The 26,034-nt window shown below is 42.0% G+C and overlaps 1 protein-coding gene across 4 annotated transcripts in view; it reads left to right on the top strand.

Annotated features, from left to right (window-relative positions):
• Nucleotides 1-26,034, top strand: part of HIVEP2 (human immunodeficiency virus type I enhancer binding protein 2) — a 216,657-nt gene that overhangs the window by 172,168 nt on the left and 18,455 nt on the right. For all 4 annotated transcript variants that reach the window (XM_018053281.1, XM_018053282.1, XM_005684859.3 and 1 more), the window contains 4 exons: nucleotides 3,178-3,272; nucleotides 12,580-12,624; nucleotides 13,293-18,850; nucleotides 21,002-21,156. In XM_018053281.1, the coding sequence (XP_017908770.1) occupies nucleotides 13,679-18,850; nucleotides 21,002-21,156 (5,327 nt within the window). In that variant the 5' untranslated portion in view covers nucleotides 3,178-3,272; nucleotides 12,580-12,624; nucleotides 13,293-13,678. The remainder of the gene's footprint in view (nucleotides 1-3,177; nucleotides 3,273-12,579; nucleotides 12,625-13,292; nucleotides 18,851-21,001; nucleotides 21,157-26,034) is intronic.

Here is a 26,034-nt window from a genome sequence, read left to right as displayed (position 1 = left end):
TAAATAACTTGGGGATATTTAACAAGATCTGTGAACACAACTTTCTGAAAAGTTGTTAGTTTTATTGGATATTAATGTTTCATTGCATAGTGGTTTCTTATGAGTCCAATAACCTAGAAGTAAAGCTTAAAAAATGGAAAGTCTCTCTTTACTTTATTCCATTGTTTAAAAACTATACTGTGTGAACTGCTGATTTCTAGGAAATATAAGCATAAGTTGTAATACTACATTCTCAGGAGCTGTTTGAGGAAATATTTTTCTTTTATTTCAAAGAAGATACTGAGGCACAAAAACTCAATTAAAATTAAGGCAAAAACAAATTTCTGAGATGGTTATCTCTATGTCTCTATTTTAATAGTAACAATTGCCTCCCTTGTAGAGGCCATTACAGATTCCAGTTGCAACAAAACGATTTGCGCAAAATCTCCAAACTTGGTGTCCTATCTTTCATGTTATTATCATTTAGATCTTTGCTTTAAAATCACACTAATTACTTGGAAGTTTCTGTGAGGTAAAATAGCAGTACAATTTATGACCACTGCTGTTTGTTCTTCAAGGGCAAACCAATCATTGAAGAGGTCATGCGTAGCAGTTTCATACGATAGAAACAATTTTCAAACCCTCTTAATGAGTGAAAAAAGCAATCTTCTATCATCTAACATTCCAGTTATATGTGCATATCATGAGACGACTGTTTCCTGTTTCCCGTGGTCATAGTCCTGGCGAGTCAGACTGGAAAAGCAGGGTCAGAACTGGGAACACTGCCCCTGACACATCTTGTCTGGAGGACTCACATGCTCCCTTTTGCCTGTGGAAGCTATTGGTGGGAATGACGCTTTCTGGGTTAGGGGATGGTTGGGTGCTTGTATGCAGCTGCCAGATAGCTGGAAGGAGTGGGTGTCAGTGCCAGCGTTCTGAGGCTGAAGTTCTCCTTTTGTCTTTTAACTTTTAGTTCAGTGGCCATGGGGTCGCCAATCTCAGGTAGTCCCTGGATACCACAAGTTGTTGTTTCCTGTAAATAGCTGTATCTGTAGAATCTTGGCCTATTTCTATCTTGGGTGAGTTCATCTCAGAATGTGCATAGCTCAGTGATTTATTATTTTTTATCTGAGATGCCATGCTTTAGCTCAGGTCATATTGCCAGTGTACAGTTTTGTTTTTTTTTAGCACTTGAACTTGATTTTCTTTTCAAAAGAGGTGCTCTTTGGTTTGTTAATATGGATATGGTTTAAATATATAAATATATATGTATAATTATAGAAGCTATAATATTGTTGTTGTTGTTCAGTTGCTAAGTCGTGTCCAAATTTTTGTGACTTGAACTGCAGCACGCCAGGCTACCCTGTCCTTTACTATCTCCCGGAGTTTGCTCAAACTCTTGTCCATTGAGTCGATGATGCCAGCCAACCATCTCATTCTCTGTTGTCCCCTTCTCCTCCTGTCTTCAATCTTTTCCAGCTTCAGGGTCTTTTCCAATGAGTCGGCTCTTCGCATCAGGCAGTCAAAGTACTGGAGCTTCAGCTTCAGCATCTGTCCTTCCAATGAATATTCAGGGTTGATTTCCTTTAGGATTGACTGGTTTGATCTCCTTGCTGTCCAAGGGACTCGCAAGAGCCTTCTTCAACACCACAGTTATACACATATAAGATTATACCTTATATATATACTATACATAATAAATATACTATAATTTAATATGAAGAAAGTGAAAGTGTTAGTTCTTCAGCAGTGTCTGACTCCTTGTGATCCCATGGACTGTAGCCCACCAGGCTCCTCTGTCCATGGAATTCTCCAAGCAAGAATACTGGAGTGGGTAGCCATCCCCTTCTTCAAGGGCTCTCCCAACCCAGGGATTAACCAGATCTCCCATATTGCAAGCAGATTGTTTACCTTCTAAGCCAGTAGGGAAGCCTTATTTTATATGTATATATACATATACATACATACGTATCTTTAAGGACCCCATCGCTCTTCCCTCAGTGTTTAATCAGTCATGCTCTTTGGCTTTGATGAAGCTTTCAATTTTGAGAATGGTGGAGCTTGTCAAGAGTCATTTAAGTGCCAGAAAATGGTTGATTTGAGGCAAGCACAAAGTTTAGAAAGAAAATAAATCTAGCATTCGCTTAATAATTTGCCCTTTGCAGCAACAGAATCTTATCTGACCACCCACATTCATCTGGCTGCTGACGTGGTTCTTGCTTCAATTGCAGAAGCTATTTTTGCACCTTTTGTGTCTTTTGAGGAACCAAGTGGGCCTACGTGCTTATAATGATTCATGTTGCAAAGTGCACAGGGTGTCCTGAAGTGATATGCAAAGAGGAGGAGAGAAAATTAAAGCTAACTGCTTCCTTTAAGCATTTTGAACAGTCACATGAAATGGTACTGGATTAAGGCACATTTTAACTCTCATGTCTTGATGCTTTAGTCCTTTCTATGAGATAACTTGTCTAGAAGAAAGAGCAATGTTTTTAAAAATGAACAAATAAACAATGGATATCTATAGATATGTAGTACCTATTTATATGGGCCTTTTATAGTGGGAGATAAACCATCTAAAGATGGTGACTGATTAATCTATTTGGATTGTGTACTTTGACTGATCTTCTATGCATTTTTTTTGGATCAGGCTTGAATAAATTAATCCTAAGTATGAGAAAGTTCCTTTCTTCATTACTTTCCAGAGTTTGTTATGTCTCAGGATTTAACTTAGGTTGGTTTTGGCTTCCTATTTCAGAAATTAATTTTAGCATGGAACATAACATTGCTGAAATAAACTATAGAAAAGAATTTTCAAGGAGGTTATCTGAGTCTTCATCCTGGGGAGTTTAGTTGCTGATGCACCAAAAGAAGTTTAGTGGGAATCAGCTTTAAGTTAGATTTGTATCATGGATTGCAGTGGCATAATTTCTAGTTCCAATACATTGATTTAACACTAGCATTATTTTCCACGTTGCTTCCACTTTACTGTAACAGATAATTCTCTTTTAATGCAAGAACTTATTCAAAAGATGTAAAGTATGTGAAAAGACTGGAAATTTTTTCTTGAAAGAAAAAAAGTCTTGAAGGATCCAGTTCCAAATTTTCTTTTCTCAAGGAGAGCATTTCTGTGAGTAGTGTGTCGGTTAAATTCACTACAAGGTTCATCATTTAAAAAAAATCTTATTGTTTATTTTTTAGATTCCCAGAAGTTGTGCATGTGTTCCTGTGGAGGGAGTTGGCATCGTCGAAAGCAAAGACGGCTGTGATGCACTTTTTTGATATGAGGATAACAGGTTAATAGCTGACATTTATTATTTTATTCTATGATTTTTACATTTAACTTGAAGAGAACTTTTAACTTACTGTGCACCCACCCGTATGTGAATTGACTGTCATCTAGTTTGGGAAGAAACAATGTATATGCTATTTAGTGAGTGAAGGTTTTGTTTTGTTTTTCATAGTAGCCCAGTTTTAATTATAATTTGCTCAAGTGAAGCAGCTTCATTTAAGAGAATTTCTTTCTGGCAGTTTATTTTCATACAAAATGCTGTATAGTAAAACCTAATAACTTTTGTTACAGAATGTTAAAACATTCCACCAGGAGAGCAAAATCACAATTGTAAAAAATTTGCAAAAAAGCTTATGACAAAATATTAAAATGAGTAAGCTGTAGTCATAAGTCATAAAAACTTTGGACAGATATGCAAACTGTACAACTATCTGCAGTCATTGTAACCAACATGCAAAAAATATAGTTTAGTTTTCCATTAGGTTTGAAATGCCAAGTTAAATTTTAATGTATGTCAAACTAGACGGTGATCATCACAATCTCTTTACTTTTTCTCCAGAAGTTCTCTTAATTGCTTGGCAAGATTTTATATAGTATATGAGTACCTTCCTCATATTGGCTACTTGCTCCTTTTAGGGAGAACTAAGGTTGTGATGGGAATTTTGACTAATAAAAGAAGCATTTATAATGAATTTGGCTCTCAGAAAGGTGCCTTTTTTTAATCATCCTGTGGAAATAAGTCTGTATTCAGCTGGACTCTGGCACTGCTCATGGTTTTTCGGGAGATCCTTTTTTCCTTCATCCGGTGCTCATAGGTGGTAGTGACTTGTGGGTCCGTCCGTGTTAAAGCAGCAGTGCTCTGAGATGCTCATGTATTTCTTAAAATATTTTGCAGTCGATCTATGACATTTTGAAAGCAAATACATGGAAATGGCCTCTAAATTTTTGTCCAGTAATTATTATCAGAAGACATGTTTTATTTACAAGTGTAATTCCACCAATGTCTCAAAAAAGACCAAGTCACCATTTTAGTTTTAAAAAAATGTTCTATTATTAAGACATTGGAAGTAGAGAAGTAGTGTTTATTACCTGTCATTTTATACCATTATTATATAGGATGTTATTATTTAATGCTCACTTGACTTTTGCTACCACTCAAGTAATGATTAATTTCCTGAGGTAAAGTTTTTTTCTAAGATAGTGTTTTTCTAAGCAAAAGATCCCAGATTGACAGCCCGGGGTACTGTAGGCCTTTATTCATCTACAGAGCTGGGCTGCCCGGCTGCCAATCCCACCCAGCTGTTATCCTGAAGAGACCTCTGTGGAGGTCTACACGGGAGGCTGTTTCTGTGCCTTTCCTCTCAGGGCCTGTCTGAGGAAATTGTTTAACTGGGTGCCAGATTTATTTGAGTGGGACTGAAGCATGGTCAAAGGAGTGGGCACACTTTTAGAAAAATGGCAACTCTTCCAAGTAATATCATTTTCTTTTCTTTTGCTCAATTACTTAAGTTCTGTTGCCACTGAAACAGCATGCAGAAGGTAGTGTCTTTTTCAATATTACTCCACTCAGAAAAATGCACGGAGCCTGCAAGACAATGCCTGTCTTTCTTTACCAACCGAAGGACTCCTGTGGGCTAGGGCACCATCCACAGGAAACCCCAAAGTCATATCATCCTGCAAATTATCCTACTCCTTTCAGAGCACTCAAAGGCAGGAGGGAAAAATTTCAATGTGAATGTGAAGCTGTGCTTGGAATACTGTTCCTTTGTTGGCAGTGGGTGCCAAAAGTGAATTTGCGTGGGTTTGGTTACCATAAAAAGAAACCTCAGAGAATGAAATGATAACCAGCTATTTTCTTTCCATGTGAGGATTGCTCTAATATTGCATTTTTAACACATCAATTGATTGGGAAAATTGGAGATATACTTTTAACACATAATTAGAGAATTTGAAAAATGAAATCAATCTATACATCATTGAGAAGTAATGTAGCTATAATAACTATATTACTACTGATCTTCATAGCTCCAAGTAGATCTCTGTTGAGAAAATTATACTGAAATTACAGATGTATACAAGATACAGACACATTTGATGGTTTATAATAATATTCTGAGATACAAAGAAGGTATTTCTCTATCTTATAAGAATTTTCATACATTTAATTAATACAACACAAGCTCAAGAATTTCTACCATTGTTGGTAGTTAGATGGCTAAGTAAAAGTATCCTTTAAAAGTATCACCAAAAAAAGACAAATGTCATTATTAAACTTCGAAAGCCTTATGGATGTTCAAGTGAATTTATTTTCCTAAGTGCAAGTTCAGGAGAGCAGCAAAGAGACTTTGAACTCCAGAAAGACATGCCATACATGCCCAGGAATAGATCTGTGGTGCAAACCATTTGCATTGCAGAATTTTTTCAGTCTCCAAGATAAAGCAACGAAAGACAAGAGATTAACAAAAAGAGTACAAATGGTTTATGAATAGGATCAGTAAATTCCCAAAGGATCTGTTACTCCTGTTTCCTCCCATCTACCTTTCTATGTGCCTCAGAAACTCCAAGAAGGAAAGTGGTCTTATGGATAGCAGTTAGTTGAAGGCTGTCTAAGGATGGGTAAGAGAGTTATATCCTCAGATATGTTTAGAATCTCATGTAAACAGTTCATGTGAAATAGGAGTGATTTCCAGTTCCCTAATAATAGTCTAATTACACAAAATTGTGTAATAGTCCCTAATAAGCCTGTCACTGAAGTGAAAAGTTAGACATTATAGTTCAAAGGAATGTAGACCAGAAGAGGTCCCAAGTCCTACTGGGATCTTCAGTTCAGGCGGAAGGACAGAACCTCTTCTTGGACCGAAGTAGGGAGGATGATACTAGGTTTATCTAATTTATGATAAAATGGTAAGACATCGTAGGTGGGTTTACCTTAGAAATTTAAAAGGAGGAGGTTTTCCTGACTGATTCAGGGAAGTCTGGTGGCTCGTGGTAAAGAATCTGCCTGCGGTGCCACAGACCCAGGTTCGATTCCTGGGGGAAGATCCCCTGGAGTAGGACATGGCAACCCACTCCAGTATTTGTGCCTGGAGAATTCTGTGGACAGAGGAGCCTTGTGGGCTATAGCCCATGGGTCACAAAGAGTCAGACATGACTGAGCAACTAACAACACTTTCCTGACTGAGCTATTTACATAATTGAGTTAATGTGTTTCTTACTGGGATCAAAGTTGTGATTTTTAAAACATTTTCTGGATAATAAATGCTATTGGAATATAGGATGTTCTTCTATTAGTATCAGCAAGATTGTTTTTTAAAAATAAAAAGTAGGTGTGACTTTTTCTGATTTGCCCTTTAAAATTTAAACCCATTGACAAATAACTATTCCAGATAATTTTTTTCTGACCATTAATGTATTATTTCTGATCTACTTTTGAATTTTGTGTAAATCACTTTTCTTCATCTTCTGGTCTGTTCTTTAATAGCAAAATATTATTACCTTTCCTTGAATTTTATTTGGTGCTTTTATTTTTATATGTCCTTAGTGGATAAGAATTGTATATGTCTGGTTTAGGGTTTAATAAATGTAATTCTTTACTGTAAACCACAAAAATTGAATCTGATTTTAAAAGTTATTGCCTCATTGGTACATGAAAACACTATATTGTATTTAATTATTAAATATAGTATCCCAGTCCTGTTTTTCATAAAATTTTATGTATGTGTTTAACTTGCAGTCCATGTTTTAAGCAAAATTATATATTCTGTGAAAACTGAGAAATGGCAAGTGACCATATGCCTAATTCTCACTTGTGAGGTTCTTATTAATACTTTCTTAAAAGTAATGCTTTTCAAGGAACAAAGTAAACCAGTTGTATGTCATGAGACTTAATCATGGTCTCACAAGGGGCTGTCTTCATTAATACTTCAATATACAGATTTTAACGTTGTTTAAATTGTGGATTTGTTTGAGATCCATACAGAACTCATATATTCTCTCAGGACTATGAAAAATTCAAGCATTGGAAGTATCAGAGTCAAGTGAAAATAAGAAAGCATTATTGCAGATGTATTTTTTCTGTTATATTCAGTTGCTAAGTTGTGTCTGACTCTTTTTTCGATCCCATGGACTGAGTCTGGTGGCTCCTCTGTACATGGGATTTCCCAGGCAAGAATACAGGAGTAGGTTACCATTTCCTTCTCAAGAAGATCTTCCTCTCCCAGGGGTCAAACCCGCATCTCCTGTATTGGCAGACAGATTCTTTACCACTGAGCCACCAGGGAAGCCCATGTTTTATTTTACGTTGTAATAAAACTTAACAGTTGAGCTGGGAGTAGGGGATGCTGGTTGGGAAGGTGAGACCCCTTATGCTTGGCAGTCAGCCAAACGTGGATTTGATTTTGGTTCTGATCCTAAGTATGGAAGACAGTCTTAACCACTGGGCCACTGGTGGAGTCCCCACAAGGACTTCTTGATTACGGATATCTTGCTTCAGATACCTGGGGGCTTCTGATTTCTCACCCAAAAGATTTATTTATTCCATGTTTTTCCCCCTTTTCCAAGTGTACCTATTATCATCACAGTAGCATTCTATATTAGGGAGCAAATTGGTCATGGAAATAAAATCAGTATTTGAGTTTTAGTTTGGGAAATTACAGTACATTTGCACAGTGGCACCTTTTTTAACAAATATTTTATTTAAAATGTGAATATCCATGAGTACATGCCAAATCACTTCAGTAGTGTCTGACTCTGTGACCCCCATGGACTGTAGCCGCCAGGCCTCTCTGTCCATGGACATTCTCTGGGCAACAACACCGGAGTGGATTGCTAAGCCCTCCTCCAGGGGATCTTCCCAAATCAGGAATTGAACCCGAGTCTCTAAAAAGAAAAGAAAAGAAACAAAGAAAAATAAAGATTACCAGAAGTCATAAGGTTAAAGGTAGAAATCCCTTCCTTTGTCCCTTCTTTTGACTCCCTGGCTCCATTTCTGTGATTTAACTAATGTAAAAGCTGTTTGGCATCCTTACAGAAATTTTCTGTTTATTGCCTGTTTCTCTTTTATACAAATGGGATTATAAAATATATTCTAGGGCATGATAAACTATTTTACATCCAATGTTACTACCTTCTGGATGAGCTTCTATATTAGTACTTATAGATACACTTAATTTTCTTCAAGTGGCTGAGTCTTACAACTGAGCCTTAATTGACCTAAGTAATCCTTGTACACACATCTTTGTGCTCTTGTGTACATCTGTACGGATACATTTCAAGACATGGAATTCCTGGACCAAAGAATATGAGCTTTCTTACTATGATAAACACTGCTGTATTGCCTATTAAGGAAACACATCAGATATCATTGTAATTGATACAATTGAAGTTCTCAGAATTCTATGTGTACTACATTGGCCATTCCCTTATGGAAACTGAGTATTCACTTAATATCTAATAGTTTCTAAGTTATCAAGTTTTCTGGAGCCATTCATAGTCATCCGGAAGACTTTTTCACCTTGCTGTCATGCAAATTTCCTAAAAAAGATATTTATTTAAAAAAATTTTAAATCTACAGGTTAAATTTAAAAAACCCACTCTTCTCAACTTTTTAATATCTAAGGAATTAAAGCCAAGCCTTTCTGTCAAAAGTCTAAGATGTTTTACTTATGTTTTAGAAAGTATGACTGAAGTTTAAAAAATGTTTTTCTCCTTGAGTTATTCTTAGGCATAGTGGCAATCAATATTATGTTTACTACTTTAGTGTTTTCTAAAGCAGTTACTTGCTGTATTTTTTAGAGCACATAATATGGTGGTGGTTACTGTTCAGTCGCTCAGTCATGTCCAACTCTTTGTGACCCCATGGACTGCACCACACCAGGTTTCCGTGTCCTTCAGCATCACCCAGAGTTTGCTCAAACTCGTGTCCATTGAGGTGGTGATGCTATTCAACCATCTCATCCCGTCATTCCCTTTTCCTCCTGCCTTCAGTCTTTCCCAGCATCAGAGTCTTTTCCAATGAGTCGGCCCTTCCCATCAGATGGCAAGAGTATTGGAGCTTCAGCTTCAGCATCAGTCCTTCCAGTGATTTTTCATTCAGGGTTGATTTCCTTTAGGATTGACTGGTTTGATTTCCTTCCTTTCCAAGGTACTCTCAAGAGTCTTCTCCAACACCACAGTTCAAAGGCATCAATTCTTCCGTGCTCAGCCTTCTTTATGGTCCAACTCTCACAATCAGTACATGACTTCGGGGGAAACCATAGCTTTGACTATACAGACTTTTGTCAGCAAAGTAATGTCTCTGCTTTTTAATATGCTGACTAGGTTTGTCATAGCCTTTCTTCCAAGGAGCAAGCATCTTTTAATTTCATGGCTGCAGTCATGCATTGATTTTGGAGTCCAAGAAAATAAAGTTTGTCAGTATTTCCACTGTTTCCCCATCTGTCTGCCACGAAGTGATAAGACCAGATGCCATGATCTTAGTTTTTTGAATGTTGAGTTTTAAGCCAACTTTTTTACTCTCCTCTTTCACTTTCGTCAGGAAGCTCTTTAGTTTCTCTTCACTTTCTGCCGTAAGGGTGGTGTCATCTGCATATCTGAGGTTATTGATATTTCTCCTGGCAATCTTGATTCAAGCTTGTGCTTCAGACAGCCTGGCATTTCATATGATGTACTCTGCATATAAGTTAAATAAACAGGTTGATAATATACAGTCTTGATATACTCTGTTCCCAATTTGGAACCAGTCTGTTGTTCCATGTCAGGTTCCTACTGTTGCTTCTTGAGCTGCATACAGGTTTCTCAGGAGGCAGGTAAGGTGGTCTGGTATTCCCATCTCTTAAAAAATTTTCCACAGTTTGGGGACTTCCCTGCTGGTCCTGTGGTTAAGACTCTCAGCTCCCAATGCAGGGGGCCCAGGTTCGATCCTTGGTCAGGGAACTAGATCCCACATGCTGCAACTAAGACCTGGTGCAGCCAAATAAATGAATGAATATTAAAAAAAAAAAAATTTCCACAGTTTGTTGTGATCCACACAGTCAAAGGAATAAGTGTAGTAAATGAAGCAGAAGTAGATGTTTTTCTGGAACTCTCTTGCTTTTTTTTTTATGACCCAACAGATGTCGGCAATTTGATCTCTGCTTCCTCTGCCTTTTTTAAATCCAGCTTGTACATCTGGAAATTCTCAGTTCACGTACTGTTGAGGCCTAGCTTGGAGGATTTTGAGCATGACCTTGCTAGCATGTGAAATGAGTGCAGTTGTGTGGTAGTTTGAACATTTTTTGGCATTGCATTTCTTTGGGATTGGAATGAAAACAGCTTTTCCAGTCCTGTGACCACTGCTGAGTTTTCCAAATTTGCTGGCATATCGAGTGCAGCATTTTCATAGCATCATCATTTAGGACTTGAAATAGCTCAGCTGGAATTCCATCACTAGCTTTGTTCATAGTGATGCTTCCTAAGGCCCACTTGACTTTGCACTCCAAAATGTCTGGCCCTAGGTGAGTAATCACACCATTATGGTTATCTGGGTCATTAAGATATTTTTTATATAGTTCTTCTGTGTATTCTTACCACTTATTCTTAATATCTTCTGCTTCTGTTAGATCTGTACCATTTCTGTCTGCTATTATGTCCATCTTTGCATGAAATATTCCCTTGGTATCTCTGATTTTCTTGAAGAGATCTCTAGTCTTTCCCATTTTATTGTTTTCTTCTATTTCTTTGCATTGATCACTTAGGAAGGCTTTCTTATCTCTCCTTACTATTTGGAACTCTGCATTTAGATGGTTATATCTTTCCTTTTCTCCTTTGCCTTTCACTTCTCTTCCTTTCTCAGCTATTTGTAAGGTCTCCTCAGACAACCATTTTGCCTTTTTAGCATTTCTTTTTCCTGGGGATGGTTTTGATTATCATCTCCTGTACAGTGTTTTGAACCTCCATCCATAGTTCTTCAGGCACTCTGTTGATCAGATCTAATCCCTTGAATCTGTTTGGCACTTTCACTGTATAATTGTAAGGGATTTGCTTTAGGTCACACTTGAATGACTTAGTGGTTTTCTCTACTTTCTTCAATTAAGTCTGCATTTTGCAATAAGGAGTTCATGATCTGAGCCACAGTAAGCTCCCAGTCTTGTTTTTGCTAACTGTATAGAGCTTCTTCATCTTCAACTGTAAAGAATATAATCAGTCTGATATCGGTATTGACCATCTGATGATGTTAGTGTGTAAAGTTGTCTCTTGTGTTGTTGCAAGAGGATGTTTGCTATGACCAATGTGTTCTTTTGGCAAAACTCTGTTAGCCTTTGCCCTGCTTCATTTTGTACTCCAAGGCCAAACTTGCCTTACTCCAGGCATCTCTTGATTTCCTACTTTTGCATTCCAGTCCACTATGATGAAAAAGACATTTTTTTTTTTTTTTTTGGTGTTAATTGTAGAAGGTCTTATAGAACCTTCAAGAAGGTTGAATGGTCTCCATAGAACCATTCAACTTCAGCTTCTTTGGCATTAGTGGTTGGGCATAGACTTCGATTACTATGATATCAAATGGTTTACCTTGGAAATGAACCAAGATCATTCTTTCATTTTAAGACTGCAGAGACATTACTTTGCCAAGAAAGGTCCGTCTAGTCAAAGCTATGGTTTTTCCAGTAGTAGTATGGATATGAGAATTGGACTCTAAAGAAAGCTGAGTGCTGAAGAATTGATGGTTTTGAACTGTGGTGTTGGAGAAGACTCTTGAGAGTCCCTTGGACTGCAAGGAGATCCAACCAGTCCATCCTAAAGGAAATCAGTCCTGAATATTCACTGGAAAGACTGATGCTGAAGCTGAAACTCCAATGCTTTGGCCACCTGATGCGAAGAATTGACTCATTTGAAAAGACCCTGATGCTGGGAAAGATGGCTGGATGGCATCACCGACTTGATGGACATGAGTTTGAGTAAACTCTGGGAGTTGGCGATGAACAGGGAGGCCTGGCATGCTGCAGTACATAGAGTCATGGAGGGTCGAAAATGACTGAGCAACTGAACTGAACTGCATTTTGGACTCTTGTTGACTATGAGGGCTACTCCATTTCTTCCATGGAATTCTTGCCCACAGTAGTAGATATCATGGTGATCTGAATTAAATTTGCCATTCCCATCCATTTTAGTTCACTGATTCCTAAAATGTCAGTGTTCACTCTTGCCATCTCCTTACATTACATCTCATAACATTGTGAGATCTACATATAATGAGTTTTAAATTGACATTTGTAATTGGCAACGTTATAGTTTAATGGAACAATATTTCCTAACTGTATTTATTTTCTACCCAGGAAGCGACAAGACAATCATGCCCATGAGAACTCTAAACCATTCAGGTAAACATTATATTTTTTAACTTTCCCCAAAATCTGTTTTTTCATCCATATTACGAAGATTTTATAACTATTTTATTTAGATGCACTTTTCTGCCTTTTCCAAAGCTCCATGACAGTCTTTAATTCTTGCAGCCAGCCTTAGTCTAATCAATGTTTTTAAGTTATAAAATATACTTATATTTTATGTTAACATTATATATAATACATATAACATTTTATGTTAGCATTGTATTATATACTTGTAAATTATATCATATTATACATTTAACATATCTAAATAGAGAAATATGTAGTACACTTAGCATGTAAGTCATAAAACTTGGTTAGCAATAGCTCTAAACTTATGTTAATGAAGACTTTGAAAATTTTTATGATTTTATAAATAATACATATCAAAAGTTTTCCCTCAAATGCTGTTATTGTATCAAGATTAAGGAGGGTTTAAAAGGGTGACCAAAAGTTAAGAGATTTAAGCTTATGACAGTATTAAATTTGCAATTAATAACCTTTAATTGTGGAATTAATGTAACAGATATAAAAAGGATTTCTTGGAATAAACATATTTTTACTGTATCCAATTTCAGGCTGTATATTTAGGGTTGGTTTTAGTTTCTTACTTGATAACTGTTATTGACAGTCTCTTTGTGTTTTGTTCTGTTTTCTTTCAGACCATTTTGTCTTAGTGAAACTGACAGTTGAACTTTGCTCTAGTTGATGGGCAAAATTTCTCCTAGACTATTCATCATCCCAATTTCATCCTAGTTGAAAATATTCAAATGCCATAAGAAATCTTTATAGATTTGCACTTAGCTTTTGGATGGACATTTCTACAATGGAGAGAACTGTGTTATAGCCCCGGTCCAAGGACATACCATCAAATGCCCACAGACTACGGGGTGGGTGTGGAAGGTTCCAAAGAGAAGGAAAACTCAGCAAGTCTGCAGACACCCTGGAACATGGAAGCAAGCAAGCTTTGAAAGGGACAGCTTTGAAGACACTCCATGAGTCTGCACGGCTTTCAAGCAAACTAGCACTTGAGACCTTGTGTGACAAAATGGACACTGGGGACACAGCTCTAGGACAAAAAGCTACCTCAAGGTCTGGAGAAACTGATAAAGCATCAGGTAGATGGAGACAGGAACAATCAGCTGTTATTAAGATGAGCACTTTTGGCAGTCAAGAAGGACAGCGGCAACCACAAATTGATCCTGAGCATATTGGAAACACAGCATCAGCACAACTCTTTGGTTCTGGGAAACTGGCCTCACCTAGCGAAGTGGTCCAGCAAGTGGCAGAGAAGCAATACCCACCACACCGTCCAAGTCCTTATTCATGCCAACATTCACTCTCTTTCCCTCAGCACTCATTGCCACAGGGGGTCATGCACAGCAACAAGCCACACCAGAGCCTCGAAGGCCCTCCGTGGCTTTTCCCTGGCCCTTTGCCATCTGTTGCCTCTGAGGACCTATTTTCCTTTCCTATACACGGCCACAGTGGTGGTTATCCTAGAAAAAAGATTTCAAGTCTGAACCCTGCTTATAGCCAATACTCCCAGAAAAGTCTAGAACAGTCTGAAGATGCTCACAAAAAAGAGCACAAACCCAAAAAGCCCGGCAAGTACATTTGCCCTTACTGCAGCAGGGCATGTGCCAAGCCCAGCGTACTGAAAAAGCACATCAGGTCCCACACCGGTGAGCGGCCATACCCATGTATACCGTGTGGTTTCTCTTTCAAGACGAAGAGCAATTTGTACAAGCACAGGAAGTCACATGCCCATGCAATTAAGGCAGGATTAGTCCCTTTCACAGAGTCAGCGGTGTCAAAACTGGATCTAGAGGCCGGTTTCATTGATGTAGAAGCAGAAATACATTCAGATGGTGAACAGAGTACAGACACAGATGAGGAGAGTTCTTTGTTTGTTGAGGCTTCTGACAAAATGAGTCCTGGCCCACCCATTCCACTGGAAATGGCCAGCAGAGGTGGCTATCACGGGTCATTGGAAGAATCGCTGGGAGGTCCAATGAAGGTGCCGATTTTGATTATCCCCAAAAGTGGAATTCCTTTACCTAATGAAAGCTCTCAGTATATTGGCTCTGATATGTTACCAAATCCGTCTTTAAGTACTAAGGCTGATGACTCTCACACAGTTAAACAGAAACTTGCACTAAGACTGTCAGAGAAAAAAGGACAAGATTCTGAGCCATCTCTGAACCTTCTGAGCCCGCACAGTAAAGGAAGCACTGACTCTGGTTACTTTTCCCGCTCAGAAAGTGCAGAGCAGCAGATCAGCCCTCCAAACACAAACGCGAAGTCTTATGAAGAAATCATCTTTGGAAAATACTGTCGGCTTAGTCCGAGAAATACACTCAGTGTTACTACCACAAGTCAGGAACGCGCCACGATGGGTAGGAAGGGCACCATGGACTCATTACCTCACGTCAACACCAGGTTAGATGTCAAGATGTTTGAAGATCCTGTTTCACAGCTGATCCCAAGCAAGGCAGAAATTGACCCCAGTCAGACAGGCATGCTAAAATCCACCAAATTCAACAGTGAGTCAAGACAATCCCAGACGATTCCATCATCTATCAGGAATGAAGGAAAACTTTATCCAGCCAATTTCCAAGGTGGCAGCCCAGTTCTCCTCGAAGCTCCAGTTGACTCTTCACCCCTTATTCGAAGCAACTCAATGCCAACTTCTTCAGCAACTAACTTAAGTCTTCCTCCTTCTTTGAGAGGAAGTCACTCATTTGATGAGCGGATGACTGGCTCTGATGATGTGTTCTACCCAGGAACGGTAGGCATACCACCTCAGCGCATGTTAAGGAGACAAGCAGCTTTTGAGCTGCCTTCAGTCCAGGAGGGGCATCTGGAGGGAGACCACCATGGCAGGGTGTCCAAAAGCATCACAGGTCCATCCTTGAAGGAAAAGAAATTGATTCCTGGGGACAGGGTCGGCTATGACTATGATGTCTGCCGCAAACCCTATAAGAAGTGGGAGGACTCTGAGACAACAAAGCAAAACTACAGGGATGTTTCCTGCATCAGCCCATTGAAACATGGCGGAGAGTACTTCATGGATCCCTCGGCGCCATCCCAGGGCATGCCAACCATGTTTGGAACCACCTGCGAAACTCGAAAACGCCGGAAAGAAAAGAGCGTCGGGGACGAGGAGGACACCCCCATGATCTGCAGCAGCACGCCTTTGGGCATCGCGACTGCAGATTACGAGTCCAAGCTGCAGATGCAGGAAGGCACGAGGAGTGGGTTCGGCCTGGCTGGACAGGAAAACCTTTCTCACGGGCACTCTGAGCGCTTTGACCTGTGTCGACCCCCGCTGCAATCTGGGAGCCCCTCTCTCGGGTCAGAGGAGTCACCCTTGGCGGCTGATCCGGACAAGCAATCGGATGGAGCGGGCAGAAAGCCTCCTGGAAATGTGATCTCTGTGATTCAGCACACCAACTCGCTGAGCCGCCCCAATTCCTTCGAGCGGTCCGAGTCCGCTGAACTCGTGGCCAGCGCCCAGGAGAAAGTCTCATCACCCTCCGAGACGTGTGACAGCGAGATCTCCGAAGCCCCGGTGAGCCCGGAGTGGGCCCCGCCCGGGGAGGGTGCGGAGAGCGCGGGGAAACCGTCCCCCGCGCCCCAGGTCCCGCCGCCGCCGCCACCCTACCACGCACCGCCCCGGCTGGTGCGCCAGCACAACATCCAAGTCCCGGAGATCCGTGTGACCGAGGAGCCGGACAAGCCGGAGAAAGAGAAGGAAACGCAGAGCAAAGAGCCGGAAAAGCCAGTGGAGGAGTTCCAGTGGCCCCAGAGAAGCGAGACCCTCTCCCAGCTCCCGGCCGAGAAGCTGCCGCCCAAAAAGAAACGTCTGCGACTCGCGGACATGGAGCACTCCTCTGGGGAATCCAGCTTCGAGTCCACAGGCACCGGCCTCTCCCGCAGCCCCAGTCAAGAGAGTAACCTGTCCCACAGCTCCAGCTTCTCCATGTCTTTCGATCGAGAGGAGACCATGAAGCTTGCGGCTTCCAAGCCAGATGAGTTCGGGAAGCATTCGGAGTTCTTGACCGTCCCCGCCGGTTCCTACTCACTGTCAGTCCCTGGCCACCACCATCACCAGAAGGAGATGCGACGCTGTTCATCTGAGCAGATGCCTTGTCCTCACCCCACGGAGGTCCCAGAAATTCGGAGCAAGTCATTTGATTATGGGAACCTGTCCCACGCACCCACAGCTGGAACGTCGGCCGCCTCTGCGCTGTCCCCATCCCGGGAGAGGAAGAAGTGCTTTCTGGTGCGCCAGGCGTCCTTCAGTGGCTCTCCCGAGATCTCCCAGGGGGAGGCCGGCGCGGATCTGGGTGTCAAGCAGGAGCAGCTGGAGCATCTGCATGCCAGCCTCAGGTCCACATGGCCCCACGCTCCATGCTCCGTGCTCCCTCCCCTCCAGGCCGAGGACCCAGGGAAGCAAGTCGTGGGTCCCTGCCCCCAGCTGAGCTCAGGCCCCCTCCACCTGGCCCAGCAGCAGATCCTGCACCTGGATAGTCAGGAATCTCTGAGAAATCCCTTGATACAACCGACATCCTATATTGCAAGCAAGCACTTGTCTGAACAGCCACATTTGTTTCCCCATCAGGAGGCTCTCCCATTTTCTCCAATCCAGAGCGCCTTGTTTCAGTTCCAGTATCCTACCGTCTGTATGGTTCACTTACCAGCCCAGCAGCCCCCTTGGTGGCAGGCACACTTCCCCCATCCTCTTGCTCAGCACACTCCGAAGAGCTATGGCAAGCCTTCTTTCCAGGCAGAAGTTCACCCCAGCTACCCCTTGGAGCCCTTGGCCGAACACACTGGAAAGAAATCCGCTGATTACATGCACACGAAAGATCAAACCTACCCAGGTTATTCAGGAACATCAGGGCTACCCTCAAAGAACCTCCTTCCAAAGTTTCCCTCTGGGGAGAGCACCAAGTCAACAGATACTCCCTCTGAGCAGGTTGTTCAGGAAGATTTCACCTCAGCGAGCGCTGGGCCCTTGCAGTCCTTGCCGGGAACGGTGGTTCCTGTTAGGATCCAGACGCACGTCCCATCCTATGGGAGTGTCATGTACACAAGCATTTCTCAGATGCTTGGGCAGAACAGCCCTGCCATTGTCATATGCAAAGTTGACGAGAACGTGACACAAAGAACCCTGGTAACCAACGCGGCCATGCAAGGGATAGGATTTAACATTGCCCAGGTGTTGGGGCAGCATGCAGGCTTGGAAAAATACCCCATCTGGAAAGTACCTCAGACTTTACCCCTTGGCTTGGAATCCTCAATCCCCTTATGTTTACCTTCCACCTCTGACAGCGTGGCCACCCTGGGAGGCAGCAAACGTATGCTTTCCCCAGCCAGCAGCTTAGAACTCTTCATGGAAACGAAGCAGCAGAAAAGAGTCAAGGAAGAAAAGATGTATGGACAGATTGTGGAGGAGCTCAGCGCCGTGGAGCTGACCAACTCAGACATCAAGAAGGATCTCTCCCGCCCCCAGAAACCCCAGCTGGTTCGACAGGGCTGTGCTTCCGAGCCAAAGGATGGCTTGGCGTCAGGGTCATCTTCCTTCTCCTCGCTGTCCCCCTCCTCATCTCAAGACCATCCCTCTTCCAGCGTGCCCTCAAGGGAGCCTGGCATGCCAGGCTCCCGAGCATCCCCCCTGGGGCAGAAGTCATCCAGTGGGCCCTCGGAAAGCAAAGAGTCCTCAGATGAGTTGGACATTGACGAGACTGCCTCTGATATGAGCATGAGCCCTCAGACCTCCTCCTTACCACCTGGGGACAGTCAGCTCGAAGAGCAAGGAAAGGGCCAGAAACTGCCTGCTGGTGTGCTGGTCCACAGGGCCTCAGGCCCAAGTGGGAAAATGGCAAATTCAACTCTTCTTTTCACGGACATGGTAGATTTCCAGCAGATTCTTCAGTTCCCCAGTCTGCGGACAACGACAACTGTGAGTTGGTGCTTCTTGAATTATACAAAACCCAATTATGTGCAGCAGGCCACCTTCAAATCCTCGGTTTATGCTTCATGGTGCATTAGTTCCTGTAACCCAAACCCATCCGGATTGAACACCAAGACCACACTGGCTCTTCTGAGGTCCAAACAAAAAATCACTGCAGAAATTTATACTCTGGCTGCTATGCACCGGCCTGGAACTGGCAAACTGACATCGTCAAGTGCTTGGAAGCAGTTTGCTCAGGTAACAAACTTTGTTTCTGAAAGTGTTCTGTGTTGTAGATTTGATTGCTGAGCAGAATAATGTAGTAAAGAATGTACGACCAAAAAGATAACAAGTAAAGTGAAGGCCAAGGTGGCCAGAATCCTCCGTAGACAGGCCTTAATCATTGATGTAAACTTAGTTATGAGGGTCTTAGGACTGTCCCAAGCACAAGGTATCTCTCCGGCCAGGTGCTGTGAAATCCTACCTCAGGGGCTAATTCCTTAGAGTTCCTCCCCCTTCCGAACGACCTGGGTTAGTGACCTAGGAAATCGACTTTTTGTTGATGTGAGGAATTCAGGAAATTGTGAAATGAGGACATAGAACATGGAGTGAGCACTAGAGAGGAAAGGTCGGGAAGGTGTCAGTTACAAATTGGTGCTTGCCAAGGGCATTTACCATCTGCCTCTGCGGAGATTGCATCTGAGCCTGTGCTTCTGTAGCTGTTGCTCTTCGACATGCCCTGAAGGGTATTCAGCGTAGAGAGTGAGACACTCTGTACTCCAGGGAATCTGGTGGAACAGGTCTTTAGATAGATATTTTTCAGGAACTGATTCCACGATTCCAGTCTTTCTTGTTGTTCACTCACTCAGTTGTGTCCGCCTCTCTGCAACCCCATGGACTGCAGCACACCAGGCTTCCCTGACCTTCACTATCTCCTGGAGTTTGCTCAAACTTGTCCATTGAGTCAATGATGCTATCCAACCATCTCATCCTCTATCACCCCCTTCTCCAGCCCTCAATCTTTCCTGGTATCAGGGTCTTTGCCAATGAGTAGTTTCCAGTCCTTGCATCTCCTCATTTCTAGAAAAGTACTAAATCCCTTCATGGTGACATCAGCTCCCTGTGACTGGCAGAAAACCTTTTGTAAGAAGAGTGCTTTATGGCATTGAACTCCCCCTTCACCAAAATCTCGTATGTTGAACTTCCCCCACTACCACTGGGGCTTCCCTGGTGTCTCAGACGGTAAAGAATCACCTGCATTGCAGGAGACCCGGGTTTGATCCCTGGGCCGAAGATCCCCTGGAGAAGGGAATGGCAACCCACTCCTATATTCTTGCCTGGAGAATTCCGTGGACAAAGAAGCCTGGCGGGCTACAGTCCATGGGTTCACAAAGAGTCAGACACAACTGAGCAACTAACACACACATACACTAACTCTTTGGAGCAGTTTCTCGGGGCTATCTAAAGTGCTGTCTCCCGGGTTGCAGTCCTCAGTCAGTCAGTTCAGTCGCTCAGTCTCAGTCGTGTCCGACTCTTTGCGACCCCATGTATTGCAGCACGCCAGGCCTCCCTGGCCATCACCAACCCCCGGAGTTCACTCAAACTCATGTCCATCAAGTCAGTGATGCCATCCAGCCATCTCATCCTCTGTCGTCCCCTTCTCCTCCTGCCCCCAATCCCTCCCAGCATTAGAGTCTTTTCCAATGAGTCAACTCTTCCTCATTTTGCCTCAAATAAAACTCAACTCACAACTCTCATGTTATGCATCTTTTTTCAGTCGACAAAGGAAACTGCAGGATGTCAGAACTGAGCTCTGCCAACTTCTGGGGAAGAGTTGGTCCCATTGACTATACTTTTTACTAAAATTTATTTTATATTTATAATACATATGTATTTCTCTCAACTCATTTTCCCAAGGATTAGTGGGTTTGCTTCTGCATGAACAGTTATTGCCTTACGTGTAAAATTATAAAAATATTAATAAGGGCCATTTTGGAATTTATGCTAATAAAAAAGTAAATGGAGGATTTATAAATATAAAATATATAAAATGTACAGTATATTTCAGTTACCATTTCTCTTTAATAACTTTTGAGATTGTTTTTGAAATGCATAGAGATTGCTTGAATTGCTACTTCCAAAATACAGCACTTGTTTTTAACATTTTTATTAGTGTTGCACGGTATTTGTGCTAATGGGGTCTTGTTTTTAAAAGAATGTTGAATTTATTCTGTAGAAACTGTCATTCTTTGCTGATTTTATCCCCATTGTCCCTTTTATGTAGCCACCCCATGGCCTTTTAGTATGGAATTTAGGCTAATTTTCAGAGACCATGAAAGAGTGGAATACGTGGACTTCCTATGTGTTTTAGGGAATGCATACAAAATGATTCTCTCTTTTTTCCTGCAGATGAAACCAGATGCGTCCTTTTTATTTGGCAGCAAACTAGAAAGGAAACTAGTGGGAAGTATCTTAAAGGAAAGAGGGAAAGGAGATATTCATGGAGATAAGGATATTGGATCCAAGCAAACTGAGCCTATTCGAATTAAAATCTTTGAAGGAGGGTAAGGAAACATAAGTGCAAATGTCAACTATGCTATTAGACATCAGAGTTAATGGTCCTGAGTGTCTGTGTGGAAAATATCATACCTCCTCTGGTCCGAAGCATAAAGCAAATTCTTTTTGTATACACATTTCTGAAGTCTGTTTGGTAACAAATAATGAGTTTATGCCCATACTTTCATGACTTGCTTTTAATAAAAATATCTTATTGTATATGGTTTGAACCTCTGCCTTAAATTTTCATACCTCTAATTTAAACTGCTGGACTTCTGATGTCATATAAGTTTGTTCATTCTTTAATATTATTTTTACAACCACTTGTGTTATTAATGGACATATTTTTATTTTGCATTACAAAAATGCAGTCTTGCACACTCATGTATGTACCTGGAAGCCAGCTGGTTTTATTGTTTTTATTATTACCTGAACTCCAGATATATGGGATTTTACCAGTTCCTGCACTACCCTCTTTCTCTTCCAGGAACCAAGCCAGAGCACCATCTTGCATGTTTCCCCAGCCTCCTCTGATCTGTGATAGTTTCTCTGTCTTTAGGAATTTCTTTTTAAGAATTCTGAGTTGCAGAAACTCAAATGATAAGGTTCAATGACTTTGTTATCTATCTAGTTAAGAAAAATTACATGTGTGTGTAATGTCAAGTTTTAGATTTTGATAGATTTCTTCAGTCCAGTCACATTGAAGAAAAAGCCCAGATATTTGGCTTAAATTTTTTTCAATTTAAAGGACATTAACCACATTTGGGGATTGTGATGTAATTACCTTATCTCTACAACAGATCTATAATTTACAACTTTCCATGACCATGAATTTATTCTAATTATATTTAAAGGACAAAATAATGTTATCTGTTTAACCCTAAATTGTTAGTTCAGTTCAGTTCAGTTCAGTCACTCAGTCGTGTCCAACTCTTTGCAATCCCATGAATCTCAGCACGCCAGGCCTCCCTGGCCATCACCAACTCTCAGAGTTCACTCAGACTCATGTCCATCGAGTTGGTGATGCCATCCAGCCATCTCATCCTCTGTCGTCCCCTCCTCCCAGCATCAGAGTCTTTTCCAATGAGTCAACTCTTCACATGAGGTGGCCAAAGTATTGAAGTTTCAGCTTTAGCATCAGTCCTTCCAATGAACACCCAGGACTGATCTCCTTTACAATGGACTGTTTGGATCTCCTCGCAGTCCAAGGGACTCTCAAGAGTCTTCTCCCAACATCACAGATCAAACGCATCAATTCTTCGGCGGTCAGCTTTATTCACAGTCCAAGTCTTACATCCATACATGACTACTGGAAAAACCATAGCCTTGACTAGACAGACCTTTGTTGGCAAAGTAATGTCTCTGCTTTTGAATATGCTATCTAGGTTGGTCATAACTTTCCTTCCAAGGAGTAAGTGTCTTTTAATTTCATGGCTGCAGTCACCATCTGCAGTGATTTTGGAGCCCCCAAAAATAAAGTCTGACACTGTTTCCACTGTTTCCCCATCTATTTCCCATGAAGTGATGGGACCAGATGCCATGATCTTTGTTTTCTGAATGTTGAGCTTTAAGCCATCTTTTTCACACTCCTCTTTCACTTTCATCAAGAGGCTTTTTAGTTCCTCTTCACTTTCTGCCATAAGGGTGGTGTCAGCTGCATATCTGAGGTTATTATTTCTCCCGGCAATCTTGATTCCAGCTTGTGCTTCTTCCAGCCCAGCATTTCTCATGATGTACTCTGCATATAAGTTAAATAAGCAGGGTGACAATATACAGCCTTGACGTACTCCTTTTCCTATTTGGAACCAGTCTGTTGTTCCATGTCCAGTTCTAACTGTTGCTTCCTGACCTGGATGTAGGTTTCTCAAGAGGCAGGTCAGGTGGTCTGGTATTCCCATTTTTTTCAGAATTTTCCACAGTTTATTGTGATCCACATAGTCAAAGGCTTTGGCATAGTCAATAAAGCAGAAATAGATGTTTTTCTGGAACTCTCTTGCTTTTTCCATGATCCAACGGATGTTGGCAATTTGATCTCTGGTTCCTCTGCCTTTTCTAAATCCAGCTTGAACATCTGGAAGTTCATGGTTCACGTATTACTGAAGCCTGGCTTGGAGAATTTTGAGCATTACTTTACTAGCATGTGAGATGAGTGCAATTGTGTGGTAGTTTGAGCATTCTTTGGCATTGCCTTTCTTTGGGATTGGAATGAAAACTGACCTTTTCCAGTCCTGTGGCCACTGCTGAGTTTTCCAAATTTGCTGGCATATTGAGTGCAGCGCTTTCACAACATCATCTTTCAGGATTTGAAAGAGCTCATCTGGAATTCCATCACCTCCACTAGCTTTGTTGGTAGTGATGCTTTCTAAGGCCCACTTGACTTCATATTCCAGGATGTCTGGCTCTAGGTGAGTGATCACACCATCGTGATTATCTGGGTCATGAAGATCTTTTTTGTACAGTTCTGTGAATTCTTGCCACCTCTTCTTAATATCTTCTGCTTCTGTTAGGTCCATACCATTTCTGTCCTTTATCGAGCCCATTTTGCATGAAATGTTCCCTTGGTATCTCTAATTTGCATGAAGAGATCTCTAGTCTTTCCCATTCTGTTGTTTTCCTCTATTTCTTTGCATTGATCGCTGAGGAAGGCTTTCTTATCTCTCCCTGCTATTCTTTGGAACTCTGCATTCAGATGCTTATATCTTTCCTTTTCTCCTTTGCTTTTCGCTTCTTTTCTTTCCACAGCTATTTGTAAGGCTCCCCAGACATCCATTTTGCTTTTTTGCATTTCTTTTCCATGGGGATGGTCTTGATCCACGTCTCCTATACAGTGTCACGAACCTCTGTCCATAGTTCATCAGGCACTCTATCTATCAGATCTAGTCCCTTAAATGTATTTCTCACTTCCACTGTGTAATCATAAGGAATTTGATTTAGGTCATACCTGAATGGTCTAGTGGTTTTCCCTACTTTCTTCAGTTTAAGTCTGAATTTGGCAATAAGGAGTTCATGATCTGAGCCACAGTCAGCTCCCGGTCTTGTTTTTGTTGACTGTATAGAGCTGCTCCATCTTTGGCTGCAAAGAATATAATCAGTCTGATTTCGGTGTTGACCATCTGGTGATGTCCATGTGTAGAGTCTTCTCTTTTGTTTTTGGAACAGCATGTTTTCCATGACCAGTGTGTTCTCTTGGCAAAACTCTATTAGTCTCTGCCCTGCTTCATTCCGTATTCCAAGGCCAAATTTGCCTGTTACCCCAGGTGTTTCTTGACTTCTTACTTTTGCATTCCAGTCCCCTATAATGAAAAGGACATCTTTTTTGGGTGTTAGTTCTAAAAGGTCTTCATAGAACCGTTCAACTTCAGCTTCTTCAGCATTACTGGTTGGGGCATAGACTTGGATTACTGTGATATTGAATGGTTTGCCTTGGAAACAAACAGAGATCATTCTGTTGTTTTTAGATTGCATCCAAGTATTTTGGACTCTTGTTGACCATGATGTCTACTCCATTTCTTCTAAGGGACTCCTGCCTGCAGTAGTAGATATAATGGTCATCTGAGTTAAATTCACCCATTCCAGTCCATTTTACTTCGCTGATTCCTAGAATGTCAACGTTCACCCTTGCCATCTCCTGTTTGACCACTTCCAATTTGCCTTGATTCATGGACCTGACATTCCAGGTTCCTATGCAATATTGCTCTTTACAGCATTGGACCTTGCTTCTATCACCAGTCACATCCACAACTGGGTGTTGTTTTTGCTTTGGCTCCATCCCTTCATTCTTTCTGGAGTTATTTCTCCATTGATCTTCAGTAGCATATTGGGCACCTACTGACCTGGGGAGTTCCTCTTTCAGTATCCTATCATTTTGCCTTTTCATACTGTTCATGGGGTTCTCAAGGCAAGAATACTGAAGTGGTTTGCTATTCCCTTCTTCAGTGGACCACATCCTGTCAGACCTCTCCACCATGACCCAGCCATCTTGGGTGGCCCCACATGGCATAGCTTAGTTTCATTGAGTTAGACAAGGCTGTGGTCTGTGTGATCAGATTGACTAGTTTTCTGTGATTATGGTTTCAGTGTGTCTGCCCTCTGATGCCCTCTCCTAACACCTACCACCTTACTTGGGTTTCTTTTACCTTGGCCAAGGGGCATCTCCTCAGGCTGCCCCTCCTGACCTTGAACGTGGAGTAGCTCCTCTCAGCCCTCCTCTGCCCACACAGCGCAGCTCCTTGGACGGGGTTGCTCCTCGTGGCCACTGCCCCTGACCTCGGGCGTGGGGTAGCCCCTCTCTGCCACGGGGTAGCCCCTCTCTGTCGCTCCTGCGCTTGTCGCAGCCTGGCGCTCTCGGTCACCGCCCCTGACCTCGGAAGTGGGGTAGCTCCTCTCAGCCACTCCTGCGCCGTCGCAGCCCAGCGCTCCTGGCCGCCACCCCTGATCTCGGGCGTGTGGTAGCTCCTCCCGGCCGCTGCCCCTGACCTCCGGCGTGTGGTAGCTCCTCCTGGCTGCTGCCCCTGACCTTGGGCGTGGGGGTAGCTCCGCTCGGCCACGCTTCTGCATGGTCCGTCACAGCTGGCGTTGGTAATACAAGATATCAGTTTCTCACATAGGTTTACCATTTGGAAATAGGTTATGGAAGCTGGTTCCCTCATAGGGTTGGCCCCCTTTGGGTGGATGCCTGAGTATTGTCACCGCTGAAACCACAGTTGTTTGTCGTCATGAAGCTTGTCTCAGTATTTTTTGACATTCCTCATCTTTTAACACAAACAAGAGAAACAGAGATAATATCTTACTTCAGAGCCCAAGAAGTTCCTGTGACTGAGTCAACCCTTGTGTCCAGCAGTCTTCTTCAGAGCAGTGCACTTGTGCTAGATAAGTGAGACTTTCAC

This window comes from Capra hircus, chromosome 9 (genome assembly GCF_001704415.2).
Source record: "Capra hircus breed San Clemente chromosome 9, ASM170441v1, whole genome shotgun sequence".
Classification (NCBI taxonomy): domain Eukaryota; kingdom Metazoa; phylum Chordata; class Mammalia; order Artiodactyla; family Bovidae; genus Capra; species Capra hircus.
This window is presented reverse-complemented; position numbering and strand designations above follow the sequence as displayed.